Consider the following 19,239-nt stretch of genomic DNA (forward strand, 5'->3'; position numbering starts at 1 on the left):
GGCATCTGTTTCCAGAATAGGGAGGTTTTATCTATGTTGAATATTTGCTCTGGCAAGTAATTTTCCTCACAATCAGCTTTTCTAGAGTTTCCAAAAATTTTTCAGCTGACTTCACATCAGCACTTGCAAACTTACCACTCACTTTCCCATTATGTAATGAATAATGATTCTCAAATTGTTTAAACTACCCAGAGCTAGCAGTAAATTCAACATTATAGTCAGGTCCAGTCTTTTCTTTCAACATTTCAATAAACTTTTTGCTTTGGCCATTATCATCATGGTGCTGAGATTGATATGTTTCTGTGTCTGGTCTTTAATCCAGGTCATTAGAAATTTCTCCACATCTAGAGAAGGGAACCCTTGTTCACTGCTGGTGGGAGTGCAAACTGGTGCAACCACTATGGAAAGCAGTATGGAGTATCCTCAGAAAATTAAGGATAGATCTACCATATGATCCAGCTATGCCACTGCTGGCTATTTATCCAAAGAAGTTGAAAACACAAAGGCATAAAGATACCTGCACCCCTATGTTCATTGCAGCATTATACACAATAGCCAAGACTTGGAAACAACCTAGGTGACCATCAAGGGACGAATGGATAAAGAAGATGTGGTATTTATACACAATGGACTACTACTCAGCCATAAGAAATGATGAAATTCGGCCATTTGTGACAACATGGATGGACCTTGAGGGTATTATGCTGAGTGAAATAAGTCAGAGGGAGAAAGTCAAATACCATATGATCTCAATCATAAGTGGAAGATAAAAACAACGACAAACAAACACATAGCATTGGAGATTGGATTGGTGGTTACCCTAGGGGAAGGGGGGAGGAGGGAGGGCAAAAGTGGTGATTAAGCTCACATGTGAGGGGATGGACTATAGTTAGTTTTCGGGTGGTGAACATGATGTAATCTACACAGAATTCAAAATATATTATGATGTACATCTGAAAACAAACAATAAATGAAAAAAAGAAAAAATTATATTAAAAAAATAATAGAAGTTTCTCCACATCTGATAGAGGCCCTTCTCAAATTTTTGTTAGTCTCATTGCCTTCCAAAAAGCAGATCCTTTAACAGCTTCCGTCACTTTGTTCCTATTCTTCAAGATTGTAGCTTTGGTGGAATGGGACATGCCTGACTCACAAGCAATAAACCATTACTGATTTTCCACCTTTGTAATCCTTAATCACTATTAATTTTGCTTCCTGGTCAATCACTCAATATGGCCTCTTATTGGAAACGTTAACAGTGGATTTTGTACACTTAGGGGCCATGATGAATGAAACCACATAAGATTAAATCAAGCATAAGAGTAAATGATGCAATCAAGAGACATAGTAAACATGAGATGTATGAGCCTGCTGCCTTTATAACATGGCATACTATTTTATAGTAAACCTTTTTTATAAATAGAAAGAGTACATTCTAAGATAATAACAAAAAGTATAGTATAGCAAATACATAAACTAGCAACATAGTCATTTATTATCATTATCAAGTATTATGTAGTTTACATAATTGCATGTGCTATACTTTTATATGACTGGCAGTGCACTAGGTTTGTTTACACCAGCATTACCAGAAACACTTCAGTAATGCATTGCACTATGATGTTACAATAGCTACAACATCACTGGGTGATAGAAATTTTTCAGCTCCATTATAATCTTATAGACCACTGTCATATATATGGTCTGTTGTTCACTGAAATGTCATTATGTGGCTCAGGAATGTATCTGAAGTGTCTTTTGTTGGCAGCATTTATATAGGTCTTGCTTTTTTAACATTCAGCCACCCTATGTCTTCTGATTGGAGAAATTAGTCCATTTACATTTAAAGTAAATATTGATAGAAATGTACTTATTGCCATTTTGTTAATTGTTTTCTGGCTGTTTTGTGGTTCCTCTGTTCCTCTGTTCTTCTTCTCTTGCTCTCTTCCTTTCTGATTTCATGATTATCTGTAGTGATATGCTTAGATTCCTTTTTGTTTCTCTTGTGTTTACCATAAGCCTTACATAAAACAACTTATATTTATGAGTATTTTAAATTTGATAACAACTTAACTTTGAATGCATTCTAAAGCTCTACATTTTTACTCTCCCAACCACATTTTATGTTTTTGATTCCACAATTTACATCTTTTTATTTTGTGTATGCCTTAACAAATTATTGTAGTTATAGTTATTTTTACTGCTTTTATCTTTTTTTTAAAGATTTTTTTTCCTTTTTCTCCCCAAAGCCCCCCAGTACATAGTTGTATATTCTTCATTGTGGGTCCTTCTAGTTGTGGCATGTGGGATGCTGCCTCAGCGTGGTTTGATGAGCAGTGCCATGTCCACGCCCAGGATTCGAACCAATGAAACACTGGGCTGCCTGCAGCGGAGCATGCGAACTTAACCACTCAGCCACGGGGCCAGCCCCCAACTGCTTTTATCTTTTAACCTTCATACTAGTGTTATAAGTGATTAGTCCACCATCTTTACAACATTAAATTATTCTGAATTTTACTATATGCTTATCTTTACCAGTGAGAATTATACTTTCACATGTTTTCCTGTTACTAATTAGTACCCTTTTATTTCGGCTTAAAGAAGTCCCTTTAACATCTTTTATAAGGCTAGTCTAGTACTGACGAACTCCTTTAGCTTTTATTTGTCTGGAAAACTCTTTACCTCTCCTTCAATTCTGAAGGACAACTTTGGCCTAGTCGAGTATTCTTTGTTGGAAGTTTTTTTCTTTCAGCACTTTGAATATATTGTGTCACTCCCTTCTGGCCTGCAAAGTTTCTGCCAAAAAGATCTGCTGATCGTCTTATTGGGGTTCCCTTGTACATAACAAGTTGTTTTTCTCTTGCTGCTTTTAAGATTCTCTCCTTGTCTTTAAGTTTTGACATTTTAATAATAATGTGTCTTGGTGTTGATCTTTTTAGGTTCCTCTTATTTGGAGCTCTCTGGGCTTCCTGGATCTAGATGTCTTTCCTTTTCTGGTTAGGAAATTTTTCAGTCACCATTTCTTCAAATAAGTTTTCTGCCTCTTTCTCTCTCTCTTCTCCTTCTGGGACCCCTATAATGCACATGTTAGTCTGCTTGATGTGGTCCCATAAGTCCCCTAAGCGATCTTCACTTTTTTTTATTCTTTTTTCTATTTGCTGCTCTGATTGGATGAGTGCTATTGCCCTGTCTTCGAGTTCACTAATCCTTTTTCATGCTTCATCTAGTCTGCTTTTGATCCCCTCTAGTGTATTTTTCAGTTCAGTTATTATATTCTTCAGCAATCTGACATACTTGGTACTTTCTTATATTTTCTCTCTCTTTGTTGAAGTTCTCCCTGTGTTCATCCATTCTTCTCCCAAGCCCAATGAGCATCTTTATGACTGTTAAAGACGGTAAATCACTTATCTCTGTTTCATTAAGGACTTTTCCTAAGGTTTTATCTTGTTCTTTTTTGGGAACATATTCCTATGTTTCTTCATTTTACTTGACTTTCTGTGTTGATTTCTATGCCTTAGATGAAACAGCCACCTCTCCCAGTTTTGAGGGAGTGGCCTTGTATAGGGGATGAACCTTATCATTCAACCCTGCCCTAGCTTTTAGTTGCCTCTCAAACTTTTGTGATTGCCCAAGTGGCCTATTTTATTTTTAGTGGCTCCCAGTGTTTAGGGTGTCCCAAGACCTGTCAGCATCCCAAAGGGGAGGATCTCAGTCAGCACCTAGATACAGGCTGACTGGAAACAAGATGCTTAGGCAGCAACTTTTAAAGCATGCAAATATATATAGTCCTGTGGAACTGCAGGCATAAGTCCCACTGGCCACCAGAGCTGGGTGACCTAGAGTTGTGTGGCAGTCACAAAAACTGGGGCACCAGACAAGTGTACAAGTTCCTTTCTGAGAGATGCCAGTAACTTGGAGCGAGTCAGAGGGAGAGCACAAAGATGGGGTCTGCCAGCCTCTGTCTCCAGAGAGCACCTTAGTAGGCTCCTAGATGTGTGCCAGAACAGAAGCCTGCCCTTCAGGCTGAAGCTCCAGGACAAGCAAATAGGCCTCTTTCAAAGAAAGACTGGGGGTGTGTCTCAGTCTGCTGTGTGTGCTGTGCCCTGGGGGTGGTCACTGGCCAAGAACTGTCTCTCCAGTTGTTATGGTCCCATGGGAACCAGTAATGTAAGCCCTTCTGGGCAACATAGCCAGGCAATCAAGAATTGTCCCCTTGGGCAGTGGGCACACAAAATAAGGGCACCAGACATAAAAACCAGGGCACCACATGTGTGTGAGTCTCCCCTCCAGGAGTTACTGGTGCTCTGGAGCATGGCAGCAGGAGAGCACAAAGATAGCACCTGCTCTCTGAGGTCTCTGGAAAGGATTACAGTTGGCCCTTATATGTGTGTTTAATTAGAAAGCTGACCCTCAGGCTGCAGCTATGATGATAAGCTAATAGGCCTCTTTCACAGAAAGACTGGGCTTCTCAAACTATTGCTTCTTGCTGTGCCCTGGGGATGGTAGCCAATTAAGAACTCTTTCTCCATTGGTTACAGTCCGTGGGACATGTAAGCCTTAGTCCTGCTGGCCACCAGAGCCAGGCAATCTATAGGTGTTCCCTGTCAGCAGCTGCAAAAGTAGGGGTGCCAGTTGAAGGTACAACCTCCTTTCTGGAATATACCAGTAAGCTGGAGTGAGGCAGAGGGAAAGTGCAAAGATGATGTTCACTGGCCTCCATTCCCTGAGAGTATCTCCATAGGCCCCTACATGTGTGCCAAACCAGAAGCCTGTCCTTCAGGTCAAAGCTCCTGGACAAGCAAATAGGCCTCTTTCATAGAAAGACTAGAGATGTGTCTCAGCCTGCTGCCTGTGCAGTGCCCTGGAGGTGGTAGCTGGCCAAGAACTATCTCTCCAGTTGTTACAGTGTTGTGGGACTCAGAAACTCCAGCCCCAGTGGTCACCAGAGCTAGGTGATCAAGGAGTGTCTCCTGAGAGGCAGCCACAAAAACCAGGGCAACAGACATAAAAACCAGTGCACCAGATGCATGTAAAACTCCCTTCTGGAAGATACTGGTGCTCTGGAGTGTGGCAGAGAGTGAGTACAAAGATGGCACTTGCCCTCTGAGGTCTCTGGAAAGAATTACAGTTGGCCTTTAGATGTGTGTTTAATTAGAAGCCTGCTCTTTCAGGCTGCAGCTATGAAGATAAGCTAATAGGCCTCTTTCACAGAAAGACTGGGCTTCTTAGACTGTGCCCTAGGAGTGGCAACTGGTTAAGAACTCTTTCTCCATTGGTTTCAATTCTGTGAGACCCATGAGCATATGTCCCACTGGCCATCAGATCCAGGCAATCTAGAGGTGTACCCTGGGGGAAACTGGAAAAATCAGGGCACCCAAGGGTACAATCTCCTTTCCAGGAGATGCTGGTGAACTCAAGCAAAGCAGGAGAGTGAAAAGATGGTGACCACCTGCTGGAGTGAGGCAGAGGGAACCAGAATCTTCTAAGAAGAAGCTCATACTTTTGTTTCTTCTTGCCTAGAATAATCAGTTTGAGAAAAACATCTAAAAGGCTAGAAAGTCTAGATCAGGGTTTCTCAACATCTGCACTACTGATATTTTGGGCCAGATAGTTCTTTGTGCTATGCTGTGTATTGTAGAAGGTTTAGCAGAATCTGAAGCCTCTACTTACTAGAAACCTGCAGCACAATCTCTCCCCCAAGTTGTAACAATCAAAAATGTCTCCAAGGCCAGCCCCATGGCCTAGTGGCTAAGTTCAGTGTGCTCTGCTTTGGCAGCCCGGGTTTGGTTCCTGGGTGTGGACCTATACCACTCGTCTGTCAGTGGCCTTGCTGTGGTGGCAGCTCACATACAAAAAGAGGAAGATTGGCAGCAGATGTTAGCTCAGATGAATCTTCCTCAGCAAAAAAAAAAGTCTCCAGATATTGTCAAATGTCTCCTGGGGGGCGGGGGAGGCAAAATCACCCCTAGTTGAGAACTGCTAGTTTAGAGGCATGGTTCTATTGTAGCTAAAGAGCATGGTTTTTGCAGAATTATGTATGAATCAAGACTTTTGTACTGGCTGCATGACCTTGGGCAAATCACTTCACTTTTCTGAACCTCACTTTCTTCATACGTAAATGGGGTCAGTGAGGCCTGGTTTAGTGTTGTTGGAAGGATTAAATGAGATCATGTATATAAAACACCCGATAAATAGTGGAAATAATAATGTGTTAATATTATTAACCATTATTAATTAACAAAGATTACAAATTCCTAGGAAATGATGAATGAGGAAGAGAGAAGTTTTCTTAAGGGTAGACTCAACTTATTTCTTTAATTGCCCGTACTGTCATAAGAGAGTTCAGCTTTTTCCATCTAGTAGGCCCCACCAATTAAGAACCATGAAAGAGTCTTAATTTTTTCTCTCAAAGACTCCATAGCCAGATTTGGAAAGGCAGGATACTGAGCTCTATAGAATTTGTGGAATGTGTATGATCTATTTTGGGGTAAGTGTCTCTGAGATTTCTGTCTATGTATATGCACAGTCAAGCATGAATCCACCCCTTAGAAGTCAAGTTCTCTAAGTTTCAAGAAGATGAGAAGAATCTTACCGTAGAATTACACCAGAGACATCGGAAGTCTTGAAGTCTTTGGTAACTGCCACAGTTCTCATGACATACTGCACACTGAGAACTGATAGATATGTTTCCTTCTACCCATTGATGGGGCATAGTCTTCTGAAGGGAGAAAAAGATAAGAGGTACAAGTTAGAGATATAAGGAGAGGAAGGGCCAGCTGGAATAACTGTACTACCCAGTGGAGGCCATTAGGTAACCCCAAGGAAGTTCTTCATGGTCCTGCCCTCCCCTCTCCAATGCTAGTGACCAATGACAGGTGGGAGTGGGAGGCTTTCATTATTCTAGATTGGTTGGATCATGAGCCTGGGGAAGAAGCCTACTTGGGTTGTCTGGAGACAGGAAGAGGTCTTTCTTCTGCTGTCTGTCCTGGCTGAATGGGAAATGGAAAAGGGTGATTGTGAGAGAGCATGGCTGGTACTCACTACTTCATCTGCAGGCAGGAGAAGGTCATCAGTGATGGACAAGGTATTCCACTTGCAGTCTTTGCTTGCTCTCAAAGCACATAATTTGTGAGACTTAACTTTGCACACTGTGAAAAGAGGAATTAAAAAGATGGATGTGAAACCAGTGACAATAAAGATTACAATTCCCTTCTCAAAGCTGCTCTGAAAGTTAGAACCTAGATGCATCTAAAAAGTTCTGACCCACTTCCAAAGGCATCTTTTCCATATGATTCAGTTCCTTTTTATTCTTACTGGCTAAATTTCTTACTATCCAACTTGAACGGAAATTGATGGTAAGAATGAGGTGATTTCTGTTTTTCCAACCCTTGTTGCTGTATTGTTTGATCCTCCCAGACCCAAACCTCCATTTTGATTCACAAGAATTCCCCCTTATACCAGTATCATCCCATCTCCTTTCCTCAGTTTATTGTGTGTCTGGGTTAACCTCACACTACAGTCAGTGACCTAGTGTGAATCAGTGATACTAAAGCCACATGAGCTCCTTTGTCCCTATCTCCTCTCACTGAGCTCTACTTCATAAAGGAATCAGAAAGTTACCTTCACAGATGATAACATCTCTAGATAAGGCAGGAATGCCCTCCCGACAAACATTGCAGTGCTGGGTCTGAGGGCTGTAGCTGAAGTACCAATAGTGCATTCCAACAAGGAAAGGGTTGTTTTCTGCTGCAGGTATCTAAAATAAATCAAAGAGGAGAGAGAATAGAGAGTCAATCATAGAGACAGATTTGGGAAGGCCAGACAATCTGCTGCTAAGGCTGAAATGGCCACCTATATAGGTGTCAGAGCATATGAAGAGGAAGAATGAAAGTTGGAGCCAATAGCTAACAAATCTCCCACCTCTATTTTTTCCTAGTGGTTTGGAAAGGGAAAAAGAATAGGGGGATAGATCCTGGAATAGTAGCTTAAGGCAGGAGCAATGATCTTTATATGGCTTGGCCAAACCCCTGCATTGGTTTAGTCTAAGCTAAACTAGTTCTGTTAGTCTTGGCCTTCGCTCTCTTTGAGTAGTCAGCAAAGAGTAACCTGGAAATTCAGTGATATCCAAGTCCTCTGGCTAGGCAAAAAAGAGAGGAGGCAGGGCACTGACTCTGGGCTAAGGAATGTTGTCAGGCTTTAGCTACCTCCTGGAGATATACATTCCCCTTCCTGGCCCTACTGCTGCCCGGTGAGCAGAGCATTGCATTACCCGGACAACAGTTACATCTCTGGGACTTCTTGCCCAAGCATTCTTTTCTGAATACCATGCTCTGGCTGCCTATAGCAGTTTCCTAGTTAATCAATTTAATTCATTCAAAATTCATTAAACAAATATACACTAAGTAACAACTATGTGCTCGGCACTTTTCAACCACTGAGGCTATAGTGATGAAAAAGACAGTCTTTGCCCTCATGGAATGGCATTCTGTTTGGTGTCTTTTTCATGGTATTGAATTTGACATTTACTGTTAACCTGCCTGTAAATGCTGCATTTGTTTATCACAGCCTGACTCTCATGACTGTGGAACAGGCACAGGGTACACCGGAAACTAGTTTGGGGACTGAAAGGAGAAGGGAAGGGGTGGGCACCAAAAACTCCACAGCTTGTTCTGGGTGTGCATTCCACAGGACTCTTCTACCTTTTCTCTAATTCCTGTGAATGTTTGATTTTTTTTCCTTCCCTGCACTCCTCTGGAGTGTATACATAGGTGTACACATTCAGCTTTTTATTCTTGATGTTATAATGGGTCGGTTGTGTAAAGGCATGATAAGATTTTAAAAAGAACTATATATCTTCCCTGAAGCCAGCTGACAGTGGTCCATTAGAGAGAGAGAGAACTGTTGAGGGCTCTGGCACATTAAGTGTTCAACTTTGATCAGTTTGCATGAATTAGCCATCTAAAACGTAGCCTGCACACAGCGCTCTCTGATCCCTTCTTCCCCCTCTGGCATGCTAGCTATGTGCTAAGCTGCTGTTGGATTGACCAGGAAGCTTCTGGAAGGAAAAGCTACTTTGATGAGCTAAAGGCTTACCTGGTCTGAGATCACTTTGTGATTGCAATGTTTATTGTATGCTGAGACCCTGGGAAAGTTCTAAGAAGATCAGAGTAGAGGGTGGAGGGTCCTTAGGGAGTGACAGAGTCTTGGCTTTGGCACTCTGAGCTCCTAGTACCTTTCTACTTCCCAAGCCACTGGATTATAACTCTACAAGTACCTTCCTTATAACCCCCTTCCGTCCTCCAATAATTACTAAGAACCTACTTTGTGTCATCTACGAAGTTAGATGGAGATACAGAGATGAAGAGGCATAGTTCTTCCCCTCAAGGAGCTCAGAGTCATAGCTCATGGAGGAGACAACTTTTTAAACAGATCATTCCAGTATAGAGCGACAAGTCAGCTCTCCTAGAATGTGCAAGGTTCTACAGGACAAATGGAAGAAATGAAGAACTCTGCCTGGGTAGAATATTGAATTTCATGGTCCACTTAGCTACAGAATATAAAAGAATATATAAAATGGACATTGTTCTGGTTCAGCAGTTGAGAAGATGGGATTTATATTTCTTACATGCATCCTATTCTATAAGGAAACTGATGCATCCAACCCTGGATGAGTATGTGTTGTATGATGAATTGTGTTCCCCCCAAAAATATGGTCAAGTCCTAACCCTGGTACCTGTGAATATGACTTTATTTGAAAATAGGGTCTTTACAGATGTAGCCAACTTAAGATGAGGTCATAATGGATTAGAGTGGGTCCTAATCCAATGACTGGTGTCTTTATTAAGAAGGGGGAAATTTAGACACAGACACAGGGCAGAGTACCATATGGTGACAGAGGCAGAGATTAGAGTGATTTGTCTACAAGCCAAGGAATGCCTGCAATTACCAGAAGCTAAGAAGAGGCAAAGAAGGATCCTCCTCTAGAGCCTTCAGAAAGAGCATGGCCCTGCCGACACCTTGATTTTGGACTTCTAGACTCCAGAGCTATGAGAGAATAAGTGTCTGTTGTTTTAACTTAACCAGTTTGTCATAATTTGTTATGGCAGTCCTAGGAAACTAATACAGTATGTCATCACAGACCTGTCTAGTAGTTGACGCAGATTAAAAGTCCATTTCGAAGACAGATGAAAAGCTGTGGCATGTATATAAACCACTGATCTCTGAACGCTAAGGAAGGCAGTTTGACTTAAGGCTTTCAGTGTGTGGTTGTTGGGTTTTGTATTTGACTTTCATCCTCTCTAAAGTACTTAGGTGAATACGTTCCTGCAGAGACCATCACTCTAATCAGATTCTTTGCTGTTTTAGGGCAGCTAAGGCTATTTTCTGCATCTCCAGAATCTCTTTCAGGATAATCCAAAATCCAGATAGGCACATTAATTATTTGTATATTAGTTAAAGGAGATCTTGTTGGTCCAGGTGTTTTGTAAACTCTAAAGCATTATCCAAATGTGAGGACTTAATAATATTACATATTTGCAAAGCGCATAAAAGTCTCAGATGAAACATCTCATAAAGCATAAAATCTTCTAAAGCTGTATTCCCTTAAAGGTATCTTGTTTGTTGTGGCTTATGTGATGAAACGCTGTGTTTAGATAAAACAAATTCAGAGGTTTGTGCTGTAACTGGAACTCAATTGCTTTATTATATCAAGGTCTTGAGAATTACAGAATGTCAGGGCCTCCCAGGTTGGCCATCGGTAGGATGACCATATCACCCAAATCAGGACACTTTCAACAGTGAAAGGGAAAGCTATTAGAAGGGAAAACTGTGTTCATCCCCAGCGAATCACTATCCATGGAGACGCTATGCATGAGCTGGAGAGTCATTTAGCCAACTTGAATGTATTTGTTGACCTATAAATCTAGTTGTTTGGCTTAGTATCACTTAGTTGTCTGTCAGACTACCCCACAATCACAAGAGGTGAGGACTAGAGGAGAGAAAGAAGGTAATTAATTAGGCAGAATTTAAGATGTCTTTCCAAGGGCATGGATTAAAAGTTAAGAGATCTAAGATGTCAATTCTGCCACAATAAACTGTGTGATTTCAGGCAAGGCAACTGAACTCCTCTGAGGTTGAATTTTCTCATCCGCATAATGAAATCTTAGACTAATGAGCTTTTCAAGTTGAAAGGAATGCTAGACTTCATCTAGCCTACCCACTAAAAAAACTAATTTCTTTTTTTAAGTAAATTTTAAAAATTGAGGTATATTTGATAATTAAAAATTATATATATTTAGTTTGATGATTTGATATATGTATAGTGAAATAATCACCACACTTAAGCTAATTAATATATCCATCACCTCAGATAGTTACCACTTTCTTTTTTGTGTGTTGAGAGCACTTAAGATCTTCCCTCTTAGCAAATTTTAGTATGCAATAAATTATTGTTACTTATAGTTAGTTTTGTACATTAGATCCCCAGAACTTATTCATCCTGCATAACTGAAACTTTGTACCCGTTAACCAACATCTCCCCATTTTCCCCTCTCCTCAGCACTTGGTAACCACCATTCTACTCCCTGCTTCTATGAGTTTGACTATTTTAGATTCCACACATAAGTGTAATCAAGCAGTATTTGTCTTTCTGTGTCTAGCTTATTTAATTTAGCATAATGTCTTGCATGTTCATCCATGTGTTTGCAACTGGCAGGATTTCTTTCTTTTGTTTTTTTTTTGGTGAGAAAGATTTACCCTGAGGTAACATCTGTTGCCAATCTTCCTCCTTTTTTTTTTTTCGCCTGAGGAAAATTAGCCCTGAGCCAACATCTGTGCAAATCTTCCTCTATTTTTTGTATGTGGGATGCCTCCACAGTATGGGTGATGAGTGGAGCAGGTCTGCACCCAGGATCCGAACCGGCGAACCTGGGCCTCTGAAGAGGAGCATGCAGAACTTTAACCACTTGGCCACAGGGCCGGCCCCAGGATTTCTTTCTTTTTTAAGGCTGAACAACGATCCAGTGTGTGTGTGTATGTGTGTATGTATGTATGTATATATATCTCTCTCACACATTTTCTTCATCCATTCATCCATTGAGGAACATTTAAGTTGTTTCCATATTTTGGCTATTGTGAATAATGCTGAAATAAAAATGGGAGGACTGATATCTCTTTGAGATCCTGATTTCATTTCCTTTGGATATATACCCAGAAGTAGGACTGCTGGATCATATGGTAGTTCTATTTTTAATATTTTGAGGAACCTCCATACTGTTTTCCATAATGGCTGTACCAATTTATGTTCCCACCAACAGTGCACCAGGGTTTCCTTTCTCTCCATCCTTGCCAGCACTTATCTCTTGTCTTTTTGATAACAGCCATTCTGAAAAGGGTGAGGTGATATCTCATTGTTGTTTTGATTTGCATTTCTCTAATGATTAGTGATGCTGAGTACCTTTTCATGTAGTTGTTAGCTATTTTTATGTCTTCTTTGGAAAAAAATGTCTATACAGGTCTTTTGCCCATTTATTTTCATTTTATTATTTTTTTTAGGAAGATTAGCCCTGAGCTAACATCTGCCACCAATCCTCCTCTTTTCGCTGAGGAAGACTGGTCCTGAGCTAACATCCGTGCCCATCTTCCTCTACTTTATATGTGGGACGCCTGCCACAGCATGGCTTGACAAGCAGTGCCTAGGTCTGCACCCGGGATCTGAACCAGCAGACACTGGGATGCTGAAGCACAATGTGTGAACTTCACCGCTGTGCCACCAGCCTGACCCCCAGGTCTTTTGCCCATTTTAAAATCGGATTATTTGTTTATTTGCTATTGAGTTGTAGGCATTCCTTATATATTTTGGATATTAACACATCAGATATATGATTTGCAAATATTTTCTCCCCTTCCCTAAGTTGCCTTTTCACTCTGTTGACTGTTTCCTTTGCTGTGCAGAAGCTTTTTAGTTTGATGTAGTCCCATTTGTTTATTTTTGCTTTTGTTTCTTGTGCTTTCGGTGTCATATCCAAGAAATTATTGCCCCAACCAATGTCAAGAAGCTTTTTCTCTGTTTTTTTTTTTTCCCTAGTAGTTTTATAGTTTCAGGTCTTATGTTTAAGTCTTTAATCCAGTTTGAGTGGATTCTTGTATATGGTGTGAGATAAGGGTCCAACTTCATTCTTTTACATATGGATATCCAATTTTCCCAATACCATTTATTGAAGAGACTATCCTTCCCCCATTTTGTGTTCTTGGTACCCTTGTGGAAATTCAGTTCACTGTAGAAGTGTGGGTTTATTTCTGTGCTCTCTACTTTGTTTCATTGGTCTATATGTCGGTTTTTATGCCAGCACAATACTGTTTTGATTACTATAGCTTTGTAATACATTTTGATATAAGGAAGTGTGATGCCTCCAGCTTTGTTCTTTCTCAAGATTGCTTTGGCTATTTGGGGTCTTTTGTGGTTCCATATGAATTTTAGGATTGTTTGTTCTATTTCTGTAAGGAATGTCATTGGGATTTTGATTGAGATTGCATTGAATCTGTAGCTCGCTTTGGGGAGTATGGACATTTTAACAACATTAATTCTTACAATCCATAAACAAGAGATATCCACCTATTTATCTATGTCTTCTTTAATTTCTTTCATCAATGTTTTATAATTTTCAGCATATAAGTCTTTTACCTCTTTGGTTAAGCTGATTCCTAAGTATTTTACTCTTTTTGTTGCTATTGTAAATGGGCTAGTTTTCTTAATTTCCCTTTGGAATAGTTTGTTGTTTGTGTATAGAAACCTGATTGATTTTTGTATGTTGATTTCGTATTCTACAAGTTTACTGAATTCATTTGTTAGTTCTAACAACTATTTTGTTGAGTCTTTAGGTTTTTCTATGTGTATGATCATAACATCTGCAGAGACAATTTTACTTCTTCCTTTCTAATTTGGATGCCTTTTCTTTCTTTTTCTTGATTAATTGCTCTGGCTAGGATTTCCAGTACAATGTTGAAAACAAGAGGTGAGAGTAGGCATCTTGCCTTGTACCAGATCTTAGAGGGCAAGCTTTCAGTTTTTTTCCCATTGATTATGATGTTAGCTATGGCTTTTCATATATGGCCTTTATTATGTTGAGGTAAGATACTTTTATTCCTATTTTGTTGAAGGTTGTAATGATGAATGGGAGTTGAACTTTGCAAATGCTTTTTCTGAATTTATTGAGATGATCATGTGTGTTTTTCTTTCATTTTGTTAATGTGTTGTATCACATCGATTGATTTGCGTATGTTGAACCATCTTGCATCCCTGGGATAAATCCCTCTTTGTCACGGTGCATGATCCTTTTAACGTGTTATTGAATTTAGTTTGCTAGTATTTTATTAATGATTTTTGCATCATGTTTATCAGGGACACTGGCCTGTAGTTTCCTTTTCTTGTAGTGTCTTTGCCTGATTTTGGTATCAGGGCAGTGCTGGCCTCATAAAATGAGTTTGGAAGTGTTCTCTCATCTTCTATTTTTTGGAAGAGTTTGAGAAAGATTGGTATTAATTCTTTTTTAAATGTTTGGTAGAATTCACCCATGAAACCATCACGTCCTGGGCTTTTCTTTGTTGGGAGATTTTTGATTACTGATTCAATCTCCTTATTTGTTATTGGTCTGTTGAGGCTTTCTATTTCTTTCTGATTCAGTTTTAGTACTTTGTTTCTAGGAATTTATACACTTCTTCTATGTTACCTAGTTTGTTCACAATAGCTCCTCATGATCCTTTTTATTTTTGAGGCATCTGTTGTAATGTCTCCTCTTTCATTTGTGATTTTGTTTGAATCTTCTTTCCTTTTTCTTAGTTAGCCTAGCCAAGGGTTTGTCAATTTTGTTCATCTTTTCAAAAAAAAAACAACCTCTTAGTTTTGCTGACTTTTTATAATTTTTTTCTACTTGATTTAGTTCTGCTCTAATCTTTCTTATTTTCTTCCTTCTGCTAACTTTGATCTTAGTTTGTTGTTTTTCTAGTTCTTTGAGGTGTAAAGTTAGGTTGTTTATTTGAGATCTTTCTTTTTTTTTTTTTTAAAGATTGTCACCTGAGCTAACATCTGTTGCCAGTCTTCTTTTTTTCTTGTTCTTCTTCTTCCCAAAACTCCCCAGTACATAGTTGTATATTCTAGTTGTAGATCCTTCTGGTTGTGCTATGTGGGATGCTGCCTCAGCATGGCTTGATGGTGCTAGGTCCATGCCCAGGATCCGAACCAGTGAAACCCTGGGCCACCAAAGCAGAGTGTGTGAACTTAACCCCTCGGCCACAGGGCAGGCTCAGAGATCTTTCTTTTTTCAATGGAGGTGTTTATTGCTATAAACTTCCCTCTTATAACTGCTTTTGCTATATACCTAGGTTTTGATATATTGTGTTTTCATTTTTGTTTCTCTCAAGATACTTCTAAAACTCCCTTTGGATTTTCTCTTTGACCAAATGGTTGTTCAAGAGTATATTGTTTAGTTTCCACATATTTGTGAATTTTCCCATTTTCTTGCTGTTATTGATTTATATTTCATTCCATTATGGTCAGAAGAGATACTTGGACTGATTTCCATTTTCTTAAATTTTTAAGACTCGTTTTGTTACCTAACATGTTATCTATCCTGGAGGATGTTCCACATGTTATTGAGAAGAATTTGTCTTCTGTTGCTGTTGGGTAAAAATTTCTGTCTATGTCAATTAGGTCCAGTTGGTCAATAGTGTTATTCAAGTCAGCTGTTTCTTTATTGCTTTTCTATATGCATGTTCTATTCATTATTTTAAGTGGGGTATTGACGTGCCCTGCTGTTATTGTATTGATGTCAATTTCTGCCTTCAGATCTGGCATTATTTGCTTTATATGTTTGGATACTCTGATGTTGAGTGCATATATATTTATAATTGTTATATTTTTCTGTTGAATTGACACTTTTGTCATTATATAATGTCCTTCTTTGTCTCTAGAGACAGTTTTAGACTTAAAGTCTATTTTGTCTGATATAAGTATAGCCACCTCTGCTTTCTTTTGGTTACCATTTGCATCTTTTGGGGCCGGCCCCATGGCCGAGAGGTTAAGTTCATGCACTCTGCTTTGGTGGCCCAGGGTTTCACCAGTTCATATCCTGGGTGCAGACCTAGCATGGCTCATAAAGCCATGCTGAGGTTGTGTCCCACATAGCAGAACTAGAAGGACCTACAACTAGAATATACAACTATGTACTGGGGGGCTTTGGGGAGAAGAAGGGAAAAAAAAGATTGGCAACAGATGTTAGCTCAAGGCCAATCTTTAAAGAAAAAAGAAATATCTTTTTCTACCCCTTTACTTTCAGCCTATGATGTCTTTAATTCTAAAGTGAGTCTTTTGTAGACAGTATATTTCTGGATCTTGTTTTTTATCCATTCAGCCACTCTACACCTTTTGATTGATAAATTTAATCCATTTGCATTTAAGATAACTATTGGTAAGTGAGGACTTACTATTGCCATTTTGATAATCCTTTTCTGTATGTCTTGCAGTTGTTTTGATCCTCTCTTCCTCTCTTGCTGTCTTCCTTTGTTATTTGATTATTTTTTTATAGTGATTTGCTTTGGTTTTCTTCTCTTTATCTTTTGTGTATCTATTAGAGGTGTTTTTATTGTGGCTAGATTGAGGCTTGTGTAAAATATCTTGTAGTTATAACCTTCTATTTTAAGTTGTTAACAACTTAACTTCGATAGCATACAAAAATACAACATTCTTATTATTCCTCCCCAACATATATACTTTGTGTTCTTGTAGCCAGAGTTTGCTACTTTTTATATTGTGTGTCCATTAACAAATTTTTATCTACTAACTTTTATGTTAGGGTTAAAAGTAATTTATGCAGCACCTTAACCATCTTACATTAATCTGTATACATCCATATATTTACGTTTATCTGTGAGATTTATGCTTTCATATGCTTCCATGTTTAGCATATTTTTATTTCAATCTGAAGAACTCCCTTAAGCATTTCTTGTTAAGTAGGTCTAGTGTTGACAAACTCCCTCAGTTTTTGTTTGTTTGGGAAAGACTTTATCGCTCCTTCATTTTAAAGAATAATTATCAAGGTATAGTATTCTTGGATGTAAGTTTTTTTTCTTTCAGTAATTTGATTATATCATCTCACTCTTTCCTGGTCTGTATGGTTTCTTTTGAGAAAACTGCTTATAGTCTATGGGGGTTCCCTTATATGTGATTAGTTGCCTATCTCTTGCTGCTTTCAAAATTCTCTCTTTGTTTTTGAATTTTGACAATTTAATTACAATGTGTCTCTGTATAGTCTTCTTTGAGTTGATCTCATTTGGAGATTTTTGAGCTTCATGAATCTGGATGTCCATTTTCCTTCCAAGATTTGAGAAGTTTTGAGCCACTATTTCTTTAAATAGCTTTCTGCCCCCTTTCTCTCTCTCTCTCTCTCTCTCTCTCTCTCTCTCTGTCTCTGTCTCTCTCTCTCTCTCTCTCTCTCTCTCTCTCTTCTCCTGGGACTCCCGTAATGCATATATTGGTTTGGTTTTCTTCACACATTTCTTTCTTTTTTTTCCATCTGACTGAATTTTCCCCCTCTCATCTGAATTTCAAATGACTTGTTTGCAGATTCTTTCTTCTGCTTGGCCAAGTCTGTTGTTGAAGATCTCTATTGCATTTTTCATTTCGTTCATTGCATTCTTCAGCTTCAGAATTTGTTTGGTTCTCTTTTATGATTTCTGTCTTTTTGTTGAACTTCTCATTTTGTTCACGTATTATTTTCCTGATTTCATTGAGTTCTCCATCTTTGTTGTCTTGTAGCTCACTAAGCTTCCTTAAAGCAATTAATTTGAATTCTTTTTCAGGAAATTAATAGATCCCTATTTCTTTGAGGTTAGATATAATAATTTCTAGAAAATTATTGTAATTCTTTGGTAGTGTCATGTTTCCTCAATTTTTTCTCTGTTTCTGGTAGCCTTTTGTTGATGTCTGCACATTTGAGGGAGCAGTCACCTTTTCCAGACTTTGTGGACTGTCTTCAGGGGTAAAAACTTTTACCTACAGGTAGATGTGAGGGTGCCAACTGAGTTGGATATGGCAGCTCCAGATCCAGGGTGTGTAGTAGCAGTTCTGGCTTCAGGGAGGGCACAGCAGCATAGTCTCTGTGGAACTTCATCAGCTGAGGCCAGTGCTGGCAAAGACTGAAGGGGACCCCAGTGGCCAAAGCTGTGGGTTTCCACAGTGGTGGTAAAGGCTGTTGGGTTCCTTGGTGGTGAAGGCTGCTTGGTCCTCCTGGTCTCCTTTTCCTCCACAGGTGGAAGTCATTGCTAAGGGCATCCATCTTGTTTCTGGGTCCAGCACATGGGCACACGTGTGGTAGCAGTGGTGCCATGATCAGGGTTGCAAGTGCATTTTTGGGGGCAATGGTGTTGGTATCTGGGGTCTAGGCATTTGCAGAGTGGCCATAGCACCAGGGTTGGAGCTTGGGGGCATCTAGGAAAACTGCAGTACCTGGGACTTGGACACAGGTGCATTCATCACAATAGTGGCCCTAGTGTGTGAGGCATGGAGGTATGCTGAATGGCCATGGAGCTGGGGTACAGGCTATGTGTATGGTTGCAGGAGGGGGGTTGTGGCTCTGGTTGGGGGGGGCAGGATGCAGTGGCAGTAGCATTGGTGGGGGGGCAGGCAGCAGCACTTCTCCAGTGAGAGTGCAACAGTGGCAGTTTCTCTGGAGGGTGCTGCGGCAGCTCTTTCACGGTGGGGTGGGTGGGGTGTCACAGCAGCATGGACTCCAGGCAGCTCCATTAGTTGGGTTCAGCATTAATGAAGACTTTAGGGCACCTCCACGGTGAAAGCTGCATGTGTCCACAACATTGACAAGGTTCTGCTTGAGTCCTCTTGCTCTCCTTTTCCATTGTGGGGGAAGGTCAGGCCAAGGGGATTTCTCTTGGCCTCAAGCTCTGCCAGACTAGGGGACGGGGCAAGGCAGGTAAACTGTTTACTATACTTTTCTAGGTGGCCTTTCTGTCTCTGTGCTCCATAGAGTTTCTGCAGCTTCTTTATTTTATTCTGAAGCTCTCTCAGAGCTCTTCTAGTTGGCATGTAGGTGTTTATTTCTTGTTTTTATTTTTTTCTCGGGGAGGGGATGAGCGATGGGACCTCCTAGTGCACAATTTTGCTGATGTCACTATGAAAAATTAATTTTCTATACAACATTCTCAGAAGCAGTTGTTTAAATAGTTTGCTTT

The 19,239-nt window shown here is 39.8% G+C and overlaps 1 protein-coding gene across 1 annotated transcript in view; it reads right to left on the reverse strand.

Annotated features, from left to right (window-relative positions):
- The window catches only part of DGKK (diacylglycerol kinase kappa), a 115,737-nt gene that overhangs the window by 45,612 nt on the left and 50,886 nt on the right, over window positions 1-19,239 (reverse strand). The window contains exons 5-7 of the mRNA XM_001917410.4: window positions 7,621-7,756; window positions 7,042-7,148; window positions 6,593-6,715 (exon numbers count right to left, since the gene is read on the reverse strand). Coding sequence (XP_001917445.3) covers window positions 6,593-6,715; window positions 7,042-7,148; window positions 7,621-7,756 — 366 coding nt within the window. The remainder of the gene's footprint in view (window positions 1-6,592; window positions 6,716-7,041; window positions 7,149-7,620; window positions 7,757-19,239) is intronic.

The sequence above is a fragment of the Equus caballus genome, chromosome X (genome assembly GCF_041296265.1).
Source record: "Equus caballus isolate H_3958 breed thoroughbred chromosome X, TB-T2T, whole genome shotgun sequence".
NCBI classification, from domain to species: Eukaryota; Metazoa; Chordata; class Mammalia; order Perissodactyla; family Equidae; genus Equus; species Equus caballus.